This window comes from Panthera onca, chromosome C1 (genome assembly GCF_046562875.1).
Source record: "Panthera onca isolate mPanOnc1 chromosome C1, mPanOnc1 haplotype 2, whole genome shotgun sequence".
NCBI lineage: Eukaryota > Metazoa > Chordata > Mammalia > Carnivora > Felidae > Panthera > Panthera onca.
In genome coordinates, this window is record NC_138346.1 from 179396732 (window position 1) to 179415634 (window position 18903).

An 18903-nucleotide genomic window follows, 5' to 3' on the forward strand; every position below is an offset into this window, starting at 1 on the left:
TTTAATCATTCAACATTCATTTATTAAGGACCTGCTATGTGCCAGACATTATCTTGAGGGCCTGAGAACGAAAGATGAATAGCCATTGTGTCCTCCAGAAGTATGTAGTCTTCTGAAATAGACATATTACTACAGAAATGTAAGCATTACTGAAATGATTACTCTAGCTATATTGAATTTTATGTAGTTCCCTGAACATTTATTCTTAGTCCCTTCAACACTCCTACTTTCCTAGACTTCTTTCTACTCTCTTCTCAAACCACCAATACTTAGCTAGTGCTTTTGCTTATTTACTGAGAAAACTGAAGCAGTCAAAAAGAACTTCTACATACTCCCACTATCGCCTGCTACTATCTGCATTCACATAATCTGCTTTGATGCTTCCTTTCATAACTTCCCTAGTTGCTATCTAAAGTCATTTTCTACACTTGTGTATTTAATCCCATCCCTTCTTGTTTATACTAGAACTTTGCTCTAGCAATTTTTCTCTTTCCTGCCTAAGTTAGCAATTTTTCATTCTTTATTGAATCAAACATGCTTTTATTTCTCCCATTTAATTTAATTTATTATTATTATTATTATTATTATTATTATTATTATTTTGATAGAACACGTGGTGAGAGGAAGAGAGAATCTTAAGGAGACTCTACGCCCAGCGTTGGGGGGGTGGGTGAGGGGCAAGGTTTTGATCCACAAACCCTGAGATCACGAAAGAACTGAAATCAAGACTCAATTGTTTGAGCCACACAGGTGCCTCCTTCCCCCCCACCCCCACCATTTTAAAGCAAAATAAGGACATCATTTTCCTTCCCAGTTACTCCTTTGCACCCGTTTGCAGTACAGCTTCTTGAAAGAATTGTCCACATTCACTATTTCTGATTTCTGTTTCCTATTAACTCACTGCATTCAGTCTTCCACTCTTGTCAGTCTACCAAAACTTGTATCATCAAATGTCGTTATCCTCCACATTGGTAAATCCAGTTGTCAGTTCTCAGTTTTTATCTCTTTGGACTTATCAGCCATATTTACCAGTTGGTTATTTTCTTCTCTGAAAAAAAGAATTTTTTTTATTTTTTATTTTTTTTTTTTTTAGCTTTTATTCAATTTTGAAAGATGAAGAGAGAGCATGAGCAGAGGTGAGGCAGAGGGAGAGGGAGATATAGGATCCGAAGCAGGCTTCAGACTCTGAGCTGTCAGCACAGAGCCTAATGTGGGGCTCAAACCCACAGACTGAGAGATCATGATCTGAGCTGAAGTTGGATGCTTAACCGACTGAGCCACCCAGGTGCCCCTTCTGAAAAATGTCTTAACTTTCAGGGTAGCACACCCATGGCAGATTATTCCTTCTCAGTCTCCTTTGCTGTCTTTGTCTTCTCCCTTTCTCTCTAGTCTCCTAATGGTGGCATGCTCCAGGGCTCAGTCCTCGATCCTCCCTTCTCACTGCTTTTCTTCTCTATCTGCACTCTGTTGGTGATCTCATTCAGTTGCATGCATTTTACATACCATCTGTATGATACTCCCAAATTTAAATCTTTGGCCAAACCTCTCTCCTGAACTCTATAGTTGTATCTCCAACTGCCTATATACTTTCTCTACTTAGATGTCTAAGAGATGTCTTTTTTTTTATTTTACTTTTTTAATGTTTGTTTGTTTATTTATTTATTTATTTATTTATTTATTTATTTAGAGAGAGCCTGCATGTACGTGCATGAGCAGGAGAGGGGCAGAGAGAGTGGGAGAGAGGGAATCACAAGCAGGCACCACACTGCCAGCAGAGCCCCGACATGGGGCTGGATCTCATGAAGTGTGAGATAATGACCTGAGCCAAAATCAAGAGTCGGACCCTTAACCAACTGAGCTACCCAGGCTCCCTCCTAACAGATGTCTTAAACTTAACATGCCTGAAACTGGACTCCTGGTCTTCCTCTTGCTCCACATACAGTTTTTGCATCTCAGTTGATGGCACTGCATCCTTTCAGTTAGTCAGAAGCCTTGGAATCATCCTTTACTTCTCTCTTTTATACCCCATATCAAGTCTGTCAGGAAATCCTGTCATTTCTGCTTCAAAATATTTTCAGAATTTGACCACTTCTTGGCAGAATGGTTCTTCAAAAACTTAAGTCTTATCATGTCCTTCCTCCTCTCCACTCTCAGAACCCTTCAGTCACTCCTCATTTAATTTAGAATAAAAGCTGACTCTTTAACTTAGTAGCTCTTTGTTTTCCTCTTCTCTTCTTCCCTTACCACATTAGCTTTCATGGTTTTCTTTTTAAAGCTAGTCACTTCTATTTAGTGTGTTTGGTCTATCTGTTCCCTATTCCTAGAACACTTTTCCCTCTTCTTCAAATGATACCTTCTGAGCAAGACTATCCTGACCACTCTGTTTCACTGAAACCATGTCCTGCTCCATACTCCCATCCCCTTTTTACTAAACCTACTCGACTTTTTCTTACTTCCACAGCACTTTTCCTTTTTGTAACTTGCTATGTAATGTACCTATTAAGTTGTTGTTTGTTATCTTCTTTCCTTAGAAAGTAAGATATACTAAGGCAAGGATGTTGTTTTTTTTTTCACGGATATATCCCAAGTGCCTGGCACATAGTAGGTACTCAATGAATAGTTGTAGAATTGAATGAGTGAATGACTGTTTCATGTCTTTATGCTCCTTAGTGGTCACTTTTAGCCAGTCTTCATCTAGCTAATTCCTTTAGAATTCAGGTATTACCTCTTTTGTTAACTACCCCCCCCCCCCGCCCCCGATTTAGAGGCCCATTTTAGCACAGAGTCTTTACTGTAATTGTTAAATTGTCTCTTCCTCTTCTAATAATCTGTGAAGGGAGAACCTCACCTTATTTGAGTGGCAGTATGGTAGGTGTAGTGATTAGCAACAAATTCAGTAGCCAGGTGGTCCTGAGTCAAATCCTTGCCCTGTAGTATCTACTTCATAGAATTGTTAGAATTAATAGCTACTGTATTTGCAGCATTTAAAGGAGTGAATGATGCATGGTGACCATTATGTTTAATCGTGAGCTCTCATTATTTTTTTATATCCTCGGCACAGGACATAGTAGGTTCTAAATAAAGTTTGCCGAATGAAGGAATTAGCTTTTGAAAGCCCAGGGCATTTACTTAGATATTTAAAGTAATTGCTGCAATAAGGACCTATAATAGTTTAGTATTTGCTGTGCAGTGATTTGCAACCTTGGATGCACATGAATCACTTAGGAGGCTTTAAAAATCCCAGGGCCTAGTATGTAGCCAAGGTCAGTTAAATCAGAATCTTGGGAATGGTATGGGAGGTAGGAATGGTTTGAAGCTCAGGTATTTAGTATACTGTAATGGTCCCAATGTGATTCTGATTTGCAGCCAAGGTTGAGAATCACTGGTTTATTGGGAAGAACATAAAATTCTAGGAGTCGGTAAACTAGGACTGTGTTCCCAGCTGGGCCACAAACTGCTTTTTGGCAAGTTACTTCTTTATGCCTCAGTTTTTGTAAAGTTAATCTCTTAGGTCTTTTCACACTGAAAATTCAGTCATTCTATCGTTTTGTGAAGCTTAAATGAAAAGTATTTTTTCTTTTCTAGTCTCCTTTAACATTGGGAACACCAAATCAGGTATCCCTGGGACAATTATGGTTAGAGCTGCTAAAATTTTACACACTGGATTTTGCTTTGGAAGAATATGTCATATGTGTACGGATACAAGATATTTTAACAAGAGAAAACAAAAACTGGCCTAAAAGACGAATAGCCATTGAAGGTGAGATGATATGTTATATTTCCTTTAGAGAATATGTTTTTGTGTGCTATTTATCATCTGTTTCTAATACAGTGCTATAAATTACATCCCTTGGCTTTATAGCACTATATATACCACTAGGTTGTCATTATATATTTTAGATAAATTCTTTATCAAGTCCATGATAGTTTTATAGGATTAATACTTACTTTAAGGTTTCCAATCTATAAATACTATATTGGTTAGGATTATTAGCTTATTACATACCTTTATGTTTATTTTTTAGTTATGAAAAACTTCAAAAATATAGACACATAGAATAGTTATTCAGAACAATCTTATTCCTATAAGATTCTGTCATAAAATTATGTTAAAGTATAACTTTAAAATACAGGTTTTCATTGTCCTCTAACCTCATCTCTATGGAATGTGTAAGTCATTGGAGTATATATACAGAATACAGCCAGTGGTGTTGTAATAGCATTGTAGGGTGACAGATGGTAGCTATACTTCTGGTGAGCATAGCATTAACTACAGAATTGTTGAATCACTATGTTGTACACCTAAACTATAATGTAACATTGTATGTCAGTTATACTTCAAAAACATAAAAAAAAGCACCTCAGCTTAAATATGGTTAAAGATTAAAAAAAAAAATTGATTTGAAGAAAAAAAAATTGATGTTGACAAAAAGTTTCATACTAAATCCCAAGAATATTAAGATCTTTAGGGATGCAAATTGATAGAGTGGTTTTTAGAAAATTTATATCATGCAGCATTTCACTCACTTTTATAGATAGGAAATTGAATTTCTGTCCATCATTTTAGTTTGCTTAGACTACATATTTTTCTGTTCCCTCAGTCCTCTTTTGGCCTTCTCTAGACCCATAAATATTTTTTTAAAAATTTTAATGTTTTTTCTATTTTTGAGAGAGAGAGAGAGGCAGATCATGCGTGGGGAAGGGGCAGAAAGAGACAGACACAGAATCCGAAGCAGGCTCCAGGCTCTGAGCTGTCAGCACAGAGCCCGACATGGGACTCAAACACATGAACTGCAGGATCATGACCTGAGCCAACGTTGGAAGCTTAACCAATTGAGCCACCCAGGCACCCCAACCCACAAATAATTTTTTAAAAATGTATTAAAAAATGTTAATGATATTAATATATTATTTGTTTTTGAGAGAGAGCAAGCACGGAGGGGAAGAGTGAGGAGAGAGAGAATCCCAAGCAGGCTCTACTCTGTAAGTGCAGAGCCTGACGCCGCGGGGCTTGATCTCATGAACCAGGAGATCATGACCTGAGCCAAAATCAAGAGTTAGATGCTTTAACCAACTGAGCCACCCAGGCACCCCTAAACCCACAAATATTCTTATACACTCAGTTACTCACATCTTGTACACTTACATACAGTAAATCAATGAGCTATAACTATCATAATTTGTTTTCTCTTGTCTTTTTCTTCTTCTACAAGGAGCAAAAAGGCCAGGAAAGGCCTTTGAGTGTAGAGAACAGCCTGTGGATTTAGATAACAGCAAAAAGTCACAGATGCCCAAACCTGTTAACAATCTGAAGCCTGTCCTATTAATCCTTTTACTTAATGATCTTCAGTAGTGGAGAAAATGTGCATTGTCTTTTGGCTGTCATCCATTTATTCTTTTCTCCTGGGGCATATTTGTATTTTAGGTTTATAAAATCCAAAAACCCATAAACATTTAGAAGTCTTTTATATTTTCTTAATAATAATGAAAATGTGGTTGATATATACTCATTTTAGACTGGATTAAAATTTAACTTTTGGTTTAATTTTTACTTTCTTTGGTCTCTTTCTTCCTACTTTTAAATTTTTCCTTTCTTTAATTTTTTGAACTCATTGAAGGTAAATGTTAAAATCAGTATTTCCTTTTTGTTTTTTTTAGAGAGTGAGCGGCCATGAGCAGGGGAAGGGCAGAGCAAGAGAGAGAATCTTAAGCAGGCTACATGCCCAGCCTCTACGGGGCTCAATCTCACAGAGATCAGGACCTGAGCTGAAATCTAAGAGTTGGAGGCTTAACTGACTGAGCCACTCAGGCTCCCCAAAATCCGTATTTTTTAACTTGAAGCTTTAAGAATTTTAGGTTATCATTTATTTAAGTTGCAAGGAGCATGTCGCTAAAGAATATTATGATAAGAGATAAAAATTATTAATGGGTCCTAGAGGTTTGGAAAATTTTATTCAGTAACAGTTCAGGAAGGTATAAATGGCATGGCTTTTTCTGCCAGTTTTATCATTGTAATTTTGTAATTACCGTGGTGTCTGCAACAGTATGTAATTCTTAATCTCGGGGTTGTGAGTTTGAGCCTCATGTTGGTTGTAGTGAGTACTTAAATAAATTAAAAAAAAAATTGTGTAATTATTGAGTTGGTCCCTTTGGCCATTCTCTCATTAATTAACCTTATTCTTTTCTCTCTTTTCCTTTTAACTTTTTATTTTATGACAGAAGAAAGGAAAAGATGTTGCTCTTGTATTTTTCCTACTCAGTTTGTAGGAACTTTGACCTTAGGTTAAAAAAGCTTTGGGAGAATGTACTGTGCTGAGAATATAGCAGTTTCAATCTGTTTGGGTAAGCTTGGAATTGTAGTTCATTGATGGATACTTAGTTACTGACCATTTCTTTTTTTACTAGATCCATTTTCAGTTAAGAGGAATGTTGCACGGAGCTTAAACAGCCAGCTTGTTTATGAATACGTTGTGGAGAGATTCAGGGCAGCTTATCGGTATTTTGCCTGTCCTCAGAGGAAGGGTGGAAATAAATCTACAGTGGATTCCATGAAAAAAGAGAAGGGGAAAATAAGCAATAAGAAACCAGTGAAGTCTGACAATATGGCATCCAATTGTTGCATTCTACATGGAGAAAGCACAGAAAAAATAAATGCAGAAAGAGGTCAACCTGATAAATACGATGAAATGGAATGTACATCACAGAGATGTATTACTGAAGATGACAGTTTGTTGGTAAATGAGCTAGATTTGGCTGAACTTGGACAGGAATCTTCATCTCTTTCTACCAGTGGAGGCAGTGAATTAGAGCCAAAATCAATTAAGAAACAAGATGATTTAGCACTGTCAGAAACCTGTCTAAAAAAGGAACTCAGCCAGTGTAATTGCATTGGTTATAAATCCCCTGACCCAGATGAATCTTCTGGTACAGACTGCCAGTCAAATATAGAAACAGAGAGTTCACATCAGATTGTGAGCACTGACACATCTGCTACCTCCTGCAACTGCAAAGCTACAGAAGATGCTTCTGACTTTAATGATGATGATAACCACCCCACCCAGGAATTATATTATGTGTTTGATAAGTTTATTTTAACCTCTGGCAAGGTAGGATACTGTTTGTAAACAGTCTGTAAGATTTTGTGGTTGTTGTAGGACTGTATTTATAGTTTTTAGATTCAGAAATGTAAAAATAGCTTCTATGATGGTAGACTGTTATTTTCCATTGATATTTTGGTGTATATTTTCACTTTTCCTTTTTATATTTTTTTCTGTAGTTGTCTTTAAAGAATGTATGTAAAACCTCAAAAGGTTTCAGTACTCTATTACTAGTTGGTTTGCTTAACTTTCTCATATATGAAAGGATTCATCAGGCATTTTATAAAGATCAGTTTGGCAAAAGCAGCAAATATTTTAAATTTTGTTAATTTTCTATGTATATGTTTACTTTATCTTCCACAAAGAAGATTATAAGGTTTGTAAATTCTGATAGTATTCCACTTTAAAGGTGGTTTTTTACCCCTATGGGGTGGGTGAATATAAATTTTAAAAAAATTTTTTTAAATTTTTATTTATTTTGAGAAAGATACAGAGAGCAAGCAGGGGAGGGGCAGATAAAGATGGAGACAATTTCAAGCAGACTCCACGATGTCAGCACAGAGCCTGAATTCACGCGGCCTGAATTCACGAACCATGAGATCGTGACCTAAGCCGAGACCCAGAGTCAGACGCATAACCAACTGAGCCACATAGAATATAAATTTAATGAAGATAGTTGAGCAGAAACTAAGATCAGGAACCAAAAGCGTGAAGAATTGAGATTCTGTCTCTGCCTTTGAGCTTTCCTTTGGATATTGGCATATCCTTTATAAACTAATGGAGTCTTAACTTTTCTACTGTTCAAGTGGGATAGTCTGAACTTCAACTTGATAAATTATAGAAAATAAAATACCCAATAACAGAAAATAAGCAGTGACTACTTTGTTAATAAAAGAAAGGTTTAGCTAAGTCACACATTGCTTCAATTGCAGGGTACATAATTGAAATATCAGCACCCAAGATGAAAAAATGATTATATAGGTCATGTGTAAACCAAGAAAAATGTTTTTGAAAAAATCTAGAAAGTTACCCAGTTTTATTGTTTTATCAATAATTATTTATTGACAAGCTTAAAATTTTTTAACCTAATTACTAAGCTGTGCTTCTTTATTCTTTGTAAGAATACATATATTGCATTTTTTTTTTTTTAGGTTGTGGTGTTTAGGACATATGGGCTGTATAAAGGATAGATTAAATGGCAGGTTTTTAGAAAACCCTCTGAATTATATAACTGCAGTGTATGCGCTTTTTTTGGTAAATTTAAAAAATTTTTTTTTTTGAGAGCGAGGGAGAGAGAGAGAGACCGACCGACAGAGAGAAAGACCAAACATGAATGAGGGAGGGGCAGAGACAGAGGATGACATAAAATCAGAAGCAGGCTCCAGACTGAGCTCTCAGCACAGAGCCCAACGCGGGGTTTGAACTCGTGAACCTTGAGATAATGACCTAAGCTGAAATCAGATGCTTAACTGACTGAGCCACCCAGGCGCCCCATATACTTCTTTATACCCCTTGGAAACTTATCTTTTTTCTTTAATGTTTATTTATTTTAACATTTTATTTCATTTTTGAGAAAGACAATGTGAGCAGGGGAGGGGCAGAGAGAGAGGGCGACACATAATTGGAAACAGGATCTATCTAGGCTCTGAGCTGTCAGCACAGAGTCCTATGCGGGGCTTGAACTCATGAGCAGTGAGATCATTACCTGAGCCGAAGTCATATGCTTAACCGACTGAGCCACCCAGTTATTTTAAGATAACTATTTATCCAATTAATTTTTTTTTCTAGATACATGTAACATTTTTCTAGTATTTTCTGATAAATCTTTTAAAAAGAAGTTTTGAAAGCTAAGAAAAATTCCCGTGGTACTGTTAATTAGCCTATAGCACAGCATTGCCACAAGTAGAGGTTTTTGTATGTAATTTGCATCAGAGGTCATGGCTAGGTAAATATCTAAGCTAATCCTGGAGGAGGAAGCTCTTTGAAATCTAGGCATATTACAATAAAGAAAGGAGTGGTGCCCTTCCTTCACTATGTGTTTTGTTCAAGTAGTTGGGATACATTTTTACTGTTTTAACTACCTGTCTGATAGTCCATTGGAATACATCTTATTTAATTTAATTTAATTTTATTTTATTTTTTTATTATTTAAAAAAATTTTAAGTTTATTTTGAGAGAGATTGAGACAGTGAGTGGGGGAGGGGCAGAGAGAGCGGAAGAGAGAGAATCCCAAGCAGGCTTCCACACCAGCCCAGATCCCAGTGTGGGGCTTGAGCTCCCAAAATTGTGACATCATGAACTGAGTCGAAACCAAGAGTTGGATGCCTAACTGACTGAGCCATTCAGGCGCCCCACCATTGGAATACATTTTATTTTATTTTATTTTATTTATTTATTTATTTATTTATTTTAACATTTATTCATTTTTGAGACAGAGAGAGACAGAGCATGAACGGGGGAGGGTCAGAGAGAGTGGGAGACACAGAGTCTGAAACAGGCTCCCGGCTCTGAGCAGTCAGCACAGAGCCCGACACGGGGCTCGAACCCACATACGCGAGATCGTGACCTGAGCCAAAGTCGGACGCTCAACTGACTGAGCCACCCAGGCGCCCCTGGAATACATTTTAAATGGTGGTATAGGGTTTGCAGTTAACTTTGTGGCTATTGCATAAGAGTTATTCCTTGTATGAAGCAAAGTTATTTTTAGAGGTCAGCCCTACAGTTTGGTTTCTTGAGTACCATGCTAATGTAATAAATTGAACCAACTAGCCAAGTGGAGGGTTTTACAATTGACTATGAAGATAGAAAGTGTTTGGAGTGAAATGAAAACTGCCACTTCAAATTTATTTCTTCCTTTCTTCCTTTCCTTCCATTCTTTCGCTTCTTCTTATTTCTTCTTTTCCTTTCTTTTCTTCTTTCTTTTCTTTTCTCTTTTCTCTTCTCTCTTTTCTTTTCTTTTCTTTTCTTTTCTTTCCTTTCTTTTCTTTTCTTCCTTCCTTTTTTTGAAATTTCTTTATAATCAGGGCGTCTGGGTGGCTCAGACAGTTAAGTGTCTGACTTCAGCTCAGGTCATGATCTCGCAGTCCGTGAATTTGAGCCCCGTGTCAGGCTCTGTGCTGACACCTCAGAGCCTGGAGCCTGCTTTGATTCTGTGTCTCCCTCTCTCTGCCCCTCCCTCACTTGCTCTCTGTCTCTCTCTCTCAAAATTAAATAAACATAAAAAAAACCCATGAAATTTCTTTATAGTTTACGTTGTTAAAGATTTTAGTAGGTTAAAATTAATGCACAGATTTCATTTTGGGAGCTGACCAAAATGTTTGCATTAACCCATATGTATTACCTCTTCAGGTATTTTCTGTATCTTACGTATTTGGGTAAATCTCATCTTGATAAATACCATTTTAGTGGGGAAGAAACATTAAAGTGTTTGGTCAAAAATGTGTTTTTTACATTTAATACTGCATTTTATTTATATGCTTTTTTTTTTAACCTCCTGAAAGCACAGGTTATCAGAATTGAGTTACATAGAAGAAGAGTCTTTTTGGACCTGCTTTCTAAGTGGTGATGAAGTCCCTCAATAGTTTATTAGATAATTTTTTTTTTTTACGTTTGTATAGCCACCAACGATAGTATGCAGCATCTGCAAAAAAGATGGCCATTCAAAAAATGATTGTCCAGAGGATTTCAGGAAAATTGATCTAAAACCTCTACCACCAATGACAAATCGATTTCGGGAAATACTTGATTTAGTATGTAAAAGATGTTTTGGTAAGTCTTTTATTATTAGAGCTATTGTGAATAGATTCTTTGTTAGATTTTGAATATTTATTTTCTTATTTAAAAACAGTTTGCTTATTACGTTTTGTTTTGGTACAGGTTATTTAATAGTTTAGATACCCAACAACAGATATTTATTAAATGCCTATTAAATGCACAGCACTGTGGTAAATGCCAAAGGTAATACAGAGTCCATTATGGCTTTTATTTATTTATTTTAATTTTTATTTAATTTATTTTTTTAACTTACATCCAAGTTAGCATATACTGCAACAATGATTTCAGGAGTAGATTCCTTAATGCTCCTTACCCATTTAGCCCATCCCCCCTCCCACAACCCCTCCAGCAACCCTCTCTTTGTTCTCCATATTTAAGAGTCTCTTATGTTTTGTCCCCCTCCCTGTTTCTATATTATTTTTGCTTCCCTTCCCTTATATTCATCTGTTCTGTGTCTTAAAGTCCTCATGAGTGAAGTCATATGATACTTGTCTTTCTCTGACTAATATTGCTTAGCATAATATGCTCTAGTTCCATCCACAGAGTTGCAAATGGCAAGATTTCATTCTTTCTGATTGCTGAGTAATATTCTATTGTATATATATACCACATCTTCTTTATCCATTCACCCATCGATGGACATTTGCACTCTTTCCATACTTTGGCTATTATTGATAGTGCTGCTATAAACGTTGGCGTGCATGTGCCCCTTTGAAACAGCATACCTGTATCCCTTGGATAAATACCTAGTAGTGCAATTGCTGGGTTATAGGGTAGTTCCATTTTTGATTTTTTGAGGAACCTCCATAATTGTTTCCACAGTGGCTGCACCAGTTTGCATTCCCACCAGCAGTGCAAAAGAGATCCTCTTTCTCTGCATCCTCGCCAACATCTGTTGTTGCCTGAGTTGTTAATGTTAGCCATTCTGACAGGTGTGAGGTGGTATCTTGTGGTTTTGATTTGTATTTCCCTGATGATGAGTGATGTTGAGCATTTTTTAATGTGTCAGGAGGCCATCTGGATGTCTTCTTTGGAGAAGTGTCATTCATGTCTTTTGCCCGTTTCTTCACTGGATTATTTGTTTTTGGGTGTTGAGTTTGATAAGTTGTTTATAGATTTTGGATACTAACCCTTTATCTGATATGTCGTTTGCAAATATCTCCTCCCATTCCATCGGTTGCCTTTTAGTTTTGCTGATTGTTTCCTTCTCTGTGCAGAAGCTTTTTATTTTGATGAGGTCCCAGTAGCTCATTTGTGCTTTTGTTTCCCTTGCCTCTGGAGACGTGTTGAATAAGAAGTTGCTGCGGCCAAGGTCAAAGAGGTTTTTGCCTGCTTTCTTCTCGAGGATTTTGATGGTTTCCTGTCTTCTATATAAGTCTTTCATCCATTTTGAATTTATTTTTGTGTATGACATAAGAAAGCGGTCCAGATTCATTTTTCTGCATGTCGCTGTCCAGTTTTCCCAGCACTACTTGCTGAAGAGACTGTCTTTATTCCATTGGATATTCTTTCCTGCTTTGTCAAAGATTAGTTGGCCATACATTTGTGGATCCATTTCTGGGTTCTCTGTTCCATTGATCTCAGTGTCTTTTCTTGTGCCAGTACCATACTGTCTTGATGATTATAGCTTTGTAATATAGCTTGAACTCTGGGATTGTGATACCTCCAGCTTTGGTTTTATTTTTCAAGATTACTTTGGCTATTCGGGGTCTTTCTATAGTTTTCAGTGTATAGATTTTTCACCTCTTTGGTTAGATTTATTCTTAGGTATTTTATGGTTTTTGTTGCAATTGTAAATGGGATCAATTCCTTGATTTCTCTTTCTTTTGCTTCATTGTTCATCTATAGGAATGCAACCGATTTCTGTGCATTGATTTTATATCTTGTGACTTTGCTGAATTCATGGATCCATTCTAGCAGTTTTTTGGAGTCTTTTGGGTTTTCCATATGGAGTATCATGTCATCTGCGAAGAGTGAAAGTTTGACGTTCTCCTGGCCAATTTGGATGCCTTTTATTTCTTTGTGTTCTCTGATTGCTGAGGCTAAGCCTCCAATACTATGTTGAATAATGGTGGTAAGAGTGGACATCCCTGTCTTCTCCCTGACCTGAGGGGGGAAAGCTCTCAGTTTTTCCCCATTGAGGATGATATTAGCATTGGGTCTTTCATATATGGCTTTTATGATCTCGAGGTATGATCCTTCTATCCCTACTTTCTTGAGGGTTTTTATCAAGAAAGGATGCTGTATTTTGTCAAATGCTTTCTGTGCATCTGTTGAGAGGATCATGTGGTTCTTGTCCTTTCTTTTTATTGATGTGATGAATCACATTGATTGTTTTGCAGATATTGATCCAGCCCTGCATCCCAGGTATAAATCCCACATGGTCGTGGTGAATAATTTTTTTAATGTATTGTTGGATCCAGTTGGCTGCTATCTTAGTGAGGATTTTTGCGTCCATGTTCATTAGGGAAATTGGTCTATAGTTCTCCTTTTTAGAGGGGTCTTTGTCTGGTTTTGGAATTGAGGTAGTGCTGATTTCAGAGAAAGAGTTTAGAAGTTTTCCTTCCATTTCTATTTTTTGGAACAGCTTTGAGGATAGGTGTTAACTCTTCCTTAAATGTTTGATAGAATTTCCCTGGAAAGCCATTTGGCCCTGAACTCTTGTTTTTTGGGAGAGTTTCGATTACTAATTCACTTTCTTTACTGGTTATGGGTCTGTTCAAATTTTCTATTTCTCCCTGTTTCAGTTTTGGTAGTTTATATATTTCTAGGAATTTGTCCATTTCTTCCAGATTGCGCATTTTATTGACATATAATTGCTTATAACATTCTCTTATTATTGTTTGTATTTCTGCTGTGTTGGTTGTGATCTCTCTTCTTTCTTTCTTGATTTTATTTATTTGGGTCCTTTCCTTTTTCTTTTTGATCAAACTGGCTAGGGGTTTGTCAATTTTGTTAATTCTTTCAAAGAACCAGCTTCTGGTATCATTGCTCTGTTCTACTGCTTTTTTGGTTTTGATAGCATTGATTTCTGCTCTAATCTTTATTATTTCCTGTCTTCTGCTGGTTTGGGGTTTTATATGCTGTTCTTTTTCCGGCTCTTTAAGGCATGAGTTTAGGTTGTGTATCTGAGATCTTTCTTCCTTCTTTAGGAAGGCCTGGATGGCTATATACTTCCCTCTTATGACCACCTTTGCTGCATCCCAGAGGTTTTGGGCTGTGGTGTTATCATTTTCATTGGCTTCCATGTAGTTTTAAATTTCCTCTTTAACTTCTTGGTTAGCCCATTCATTCTTTAGTAGGCTGTTCTTTAGTCTCCCAAGTATTTGCTACCTCCCCAGTTTTTTCTTGTGGTTGATTTTGAGTTCCATAGCATTGTGGTCTGAAAATCACGGTATGATCTTGATCTTTTTGTACTTGTTGAGGGCTGATTTGTGTGCCAGTATGTGATGTATTTTAGAGAATGTTCCATGTGCACTGGAGAAGAATATATATTCTGCTGCTTTAGGCTGAAATGTTTTGAATGTATCTGTTAAGTCCATCTGGTCCAGTGTATCATTCAAAGCCATTGTTTCCTTGTTGATTTTCTGTTGAGATGATCTGTCCATTGCTGTAAGTAGCGTGTTGAAGTCCTCTAATATTATGGTATTATTATCAATGAGTTTCTTTATGTTTATGATTAATTGATTTATATATTTGGGTGCTTCACATTTGGAGCATAACTATTTACAATTGTTAGGTCGTCTTGGTGGATAGGCCTCTTAATTATGATATAATACCCTTCTTCATCTCTTGATACAGTCTTTATTTTAAAGTCTAGATTAGATTGTCTGATGTAAGTATGGCTACTCCGGCTTTCTTTTGTTGACCACTAACACGTTAGATGGTTCTCCATCCCCTTACTTTGAATCTGAAGGTGTCTTTAGGTCTAAAGTGGGTCTCTTGTAAACAGCATATAGATGGATCTTGTTTTCTTATCCATTCTGTTACCCTATGTCTTTGTTTGGAGCATTTAGTCCATTGACATTTAGAGTGAGTACTGAAAGATAGGAGTTTATTGGCATTATGTTTCTTGTAATTGTGTGTTGCTTTTAAAGAGCTTAGACTCTGGATCTGTGATGTCTAATATGGTAGCCACTATTTAAATTGAAATTAATTAAAATTAAAAATCAAATTCCTCATTTTTAGTAGCCACAACCCGAGTAGTGAGTAGTTACATGTGGCTGGTGGCTGCTGAATTGGACAGGCCAGATAGGCAACATTTCCATCACTGTATTGCTCTTGCACAGTTCTGCTCTAGATGGAAGTATGATATGTATAAAAATTGCCATAATTGGGAGCAGAATGTATTATATGCTGTAGTAGTAGGAAACAAAATGCAGGGCAAACAGTATTTTAACTGGGGTAGAACACAGGGATTGGAATTAATGATGTGGCATTTGAGTTGGACCTTGAACTCCTTTTTCAGATCTAGGAGATTATACACAAAAGTGTAGGGTGTATAATTTCTTTGGGAGAATAATTGGCTTAGGTTTGGTAGAGTATAAGAAAGATAATTGAGGGAGAAAAGGCTATAAAGATATTTTGGGAAATGCCTTACATAATTTTATTCAACAAACACTTATGGTGAACCTGGGATAAACCTTCACTCAACAAATATTTTTTTAAATTATTTTCTGTGCCCAGATAAGTTAAAATTTCTGATGCAATAACATTTAGTTCCCCATTGTAATATCTCCCACTTATTTCCTATCCCACCCTCTGCCACTTACCTGCTTTTAATCGCTATCCATTAGTTTGCATTCTCTAGAGTTCTATATAAATAGAATCACCTAGAATGTACTCTTTTTCTGAGTTGGGGTCCTGGCTTCTTTCATTTAGCATAATTATTTTGAGATTCATCCATGTTATGTGTGTAAGTAGTTTATTCATTTAAAAAAAAAATTTTTTTTTTTTTAACGTTTATTTATTTTTGAGACAGAGAGAGACAGAGCATGAATGGGGGAGGGTCAGAGAGAGGGAGACACAGAATCCGAAACAGGCTCCAGGCTCCGAGCTGTCAGCACAGAGCCCGACGCGGGGCTCGAACTCACGGACCATGAGATCATGACCTGAGCCGAAGTCGGATGCTTAACCGACCGAGCCACCCAGGCGCCCCTAGTTTATTCATTTTTATTGCTGAGTTGTGTTCCATTATATGGAAGAGCCACAATTTGTTTACCATCCACCTGTTGATACAAATTTGGCTCATTTCTAAGTTTTGATTATTATAAATAAATTTGCTCTGTATATCTATGTGCAGGTCTGGGAATGGATGTACATTTTGATTTCTCTTAGGTAATACCAAGGCATTGAATAGCTGGTTTGTGGCACATTTTTCCCCCACAGCTTTATTAAGATACAATACAGTACATTTGTTTTTATTTATTTATTCATTTATATATATTTATATGAGCTCATGGATATTTTATACTTTGGGTTATTATCTAATACTACTTTTTCTTTTGCTCAAATTGTTCCAGATTTGGCCATTGGGAATTCTTTCAGTTGGTTCCTGTGACTTATACTCCCATCAGTGTGTGGGGGTTTTTTTGTTTGCTTGTTCGTTTTATTTTTTATTTATTTTTTTTTAGCACTTCCTTACTTTCTGGTACTACAAGATGCTCCAGGCTCATCATGTATGTTTTCTGCCCCAGTCCTAGAATTAGATATGTCTCCAAAGATCCTTGGTTCCTTTTATTGGAGAATGGTGTTAGAAACCAAGATCTGGACGCTAGCGTGCTTGCTGTTATGGGCTGTTGTTGTTTCTAGGCCCTCTCTGAGTGAGAAAATTATGTATATGCACTAACTTAAATATATGCTTGTATCTATAAAAATTTCTATATGTGACCATCTTATATTAAGTTAAACATGACTTTTGTACTGATGTCTCCAACTTGAATACATTACCACATGGCTCATTCAAGTCTCTTCTTTCTGCTTATCTGTAAATTTCCCACTCCAACAGTGAAAAAACTGGCCCCATCATCTGCTACCCATTTATTCAGTTGTTACATTTAAGTACACATGTATAACATTATCAGAACTATTATCTAATACCCCTATGGGAAATAACTTTTATCAACTATAGTACTTATGCATAGTCCCTTTTGCCCTTAGTCTTACAGTGAAGTGTGTGTTTCACTTTGAGTGAAATTGTCTTACACATGTAGATTCTTTTTGTCACAGCCTGCATTCCATCCTAGTCCCCAACCACCTAGACGATATTTTTAAAATTTGCCTACTGTAAAGTTCACTCTTTGTACTGCAAAGTTCTATGGATTTTGACAAGTGCATTGTATCCTGTATTTACCATTATGGTGTCATACAGAATAGTTTTACCACTTTAATAATAATAAAAAAATCACCTGTAATTCAGCTATAGGTATACCTCAGAGATATTGTGGGTTGGGTTCCAGACCACCACAATGAAGTGAGTACCACAGTAAAGTGAATTAAGTGAATTTTTTTGTTTCCCACTGCATATAAAAGTTATGTTTACACTACTCTGTCATCTATTAAGTGTCCAATAGCATTGTGTCTAAAGAAGAACAATGTATATACCTTGATTAAAAAATGCCTTATTGCTAAAAAATGCTAACCATCATCTGAGCTTTCAGTGAATCATAGTCTTTTTGTAGAGGGTCTTGTCTCAGTGTTAATGGCTGCTGACTGATCAGGGTGGCTATGACAATTTCTAAAATAAGACAGCAATGAAGTTTGCTACATTAACTCTTCCTGTTATGAATGATTTCTCTGTAGTATGTGATGCTGTTAGATAGCTATTTTTTAAAATGTTTATTTGTGGGGAGAGGGGCAGAGAGCGACAAGGGAGAGAGAGAATCCCAAGTAGGCTCTGTGCTGTCAACATAAAGCCCAATGTGGGCCCCAAACCCATGAACCATGAGATCATGACCTGAGCTAAAGTCAGACACTTAGCCAACTGAGCCACCTAGGTGCCCTTAGGTAGCTGTTTTATCCATAGTAGAACTTCTTTCAAAGTTGGAGTCAGTTTTATCAACTTAAGTTTATCAACTTTATCAACAAAGTTATGTCATATTCTAAATCCTTTGTTGTCATTTCGACAATCTTTGCAGCATCTTCAGGAGTTCAGAGAATCTATCTCAGTAAGCCACTTTATTGCGCTTCCGTTAGAAGCAGCTCCTCATCCATTCAAGTTATATCATGAGATTGCAGCAATTCAGTCACATCTTCAGGCTCCATTTCTTATTCTAGTTCTCTTGCTCTCTGCACCACATCTTTAGTTACTTCCTTCACTGAAGTCTTGAACCCCTCAGAGTCACCCATGAGGGTTGGAATCAACTTCTTTCAGACTCCTCCTGTTTAGGTTTCTATTTTGATTTCTTCCCATGAATCACAGATGCTCTTAATGGTGTCTAGAATAGTGATTCCTTTCCCAGAAGATTTTCAGTTTATTTTGTACAGCTCTAAAAGAGGAATCACTATGGCAGCTATAAACTTACAGAATGGATTTCTTTTTTTAAGTTTTTAAATTTATTTTGAGAGAAAGAGAGAGTGAGCAGGGGAGGCACAGAGGCGGGGGGGGGGGGTGGGGGGGGGTGGGGAGAAAATCCCATGCAAGCTCTGTGCTGAACTCACAAACTGTGATATCATGACATTTAAATGACTGAGCCACCCAGGTGCCCCACAAAATGGATTTCTTAAATGATAAGACTTGAAAGTTTAAATGACTCCTGATCTATGGATTGTGGAATAAATGGATGTTGGCTTAGCAGGCATGAAAACATTAATCTTACTGTAGATCTCTGCCAGAGCTCTTGAGTGCCCAGGTGCATTGTCATTGGAACATGTTGAAAGCAATTTTTTTTTTCTGCATTATGTCTCAACAGTGGACTTAAAATATTCAGTAAATCATGTTACAAACAGTTTTGCTGTCATCCAGGCTTTGTTCATTTATAAAACACAGGCATAGTAGATTACATAATTCTTAAACTCTAGGATTTTTAGAGTG

General features: G+C 36.8%; 1 protein-coding gene across 13 annotated transcripts in view; it reads left to right on the forward strand.

Annotated features, from left to right (window-relative positions):
- The window catches only part of TUT4 (terminal uridylyl transferase 4), a 140675-nt gene that overhangs the window by 74501 nt on the left and 47271 nt on the right, over positions 1-18903 (forward strand). For all 13 annotated transcript variants that reach the window (XR_013557604.2, XM_060624552.3, XM_078451904.2 and 10 more), the window contains 3 exons: positions 3586-3760; positions 6406-7106; positions 10715-10865. Coding sequence is in view for 12 of the 13 variants with exons in the window: in XM_060624552.3 (XP_060480535.3) it covers positions 3586-3760; positions 6406-7106; positions 10715-10865 (1027 nt within the window). In the remaining variant the exon portion in view is untranslated. The remainder of the gene's footprint in view (positions 1-3585; positions 3761-6405; positions 7107-10714; positions 10866-18903) is intronic.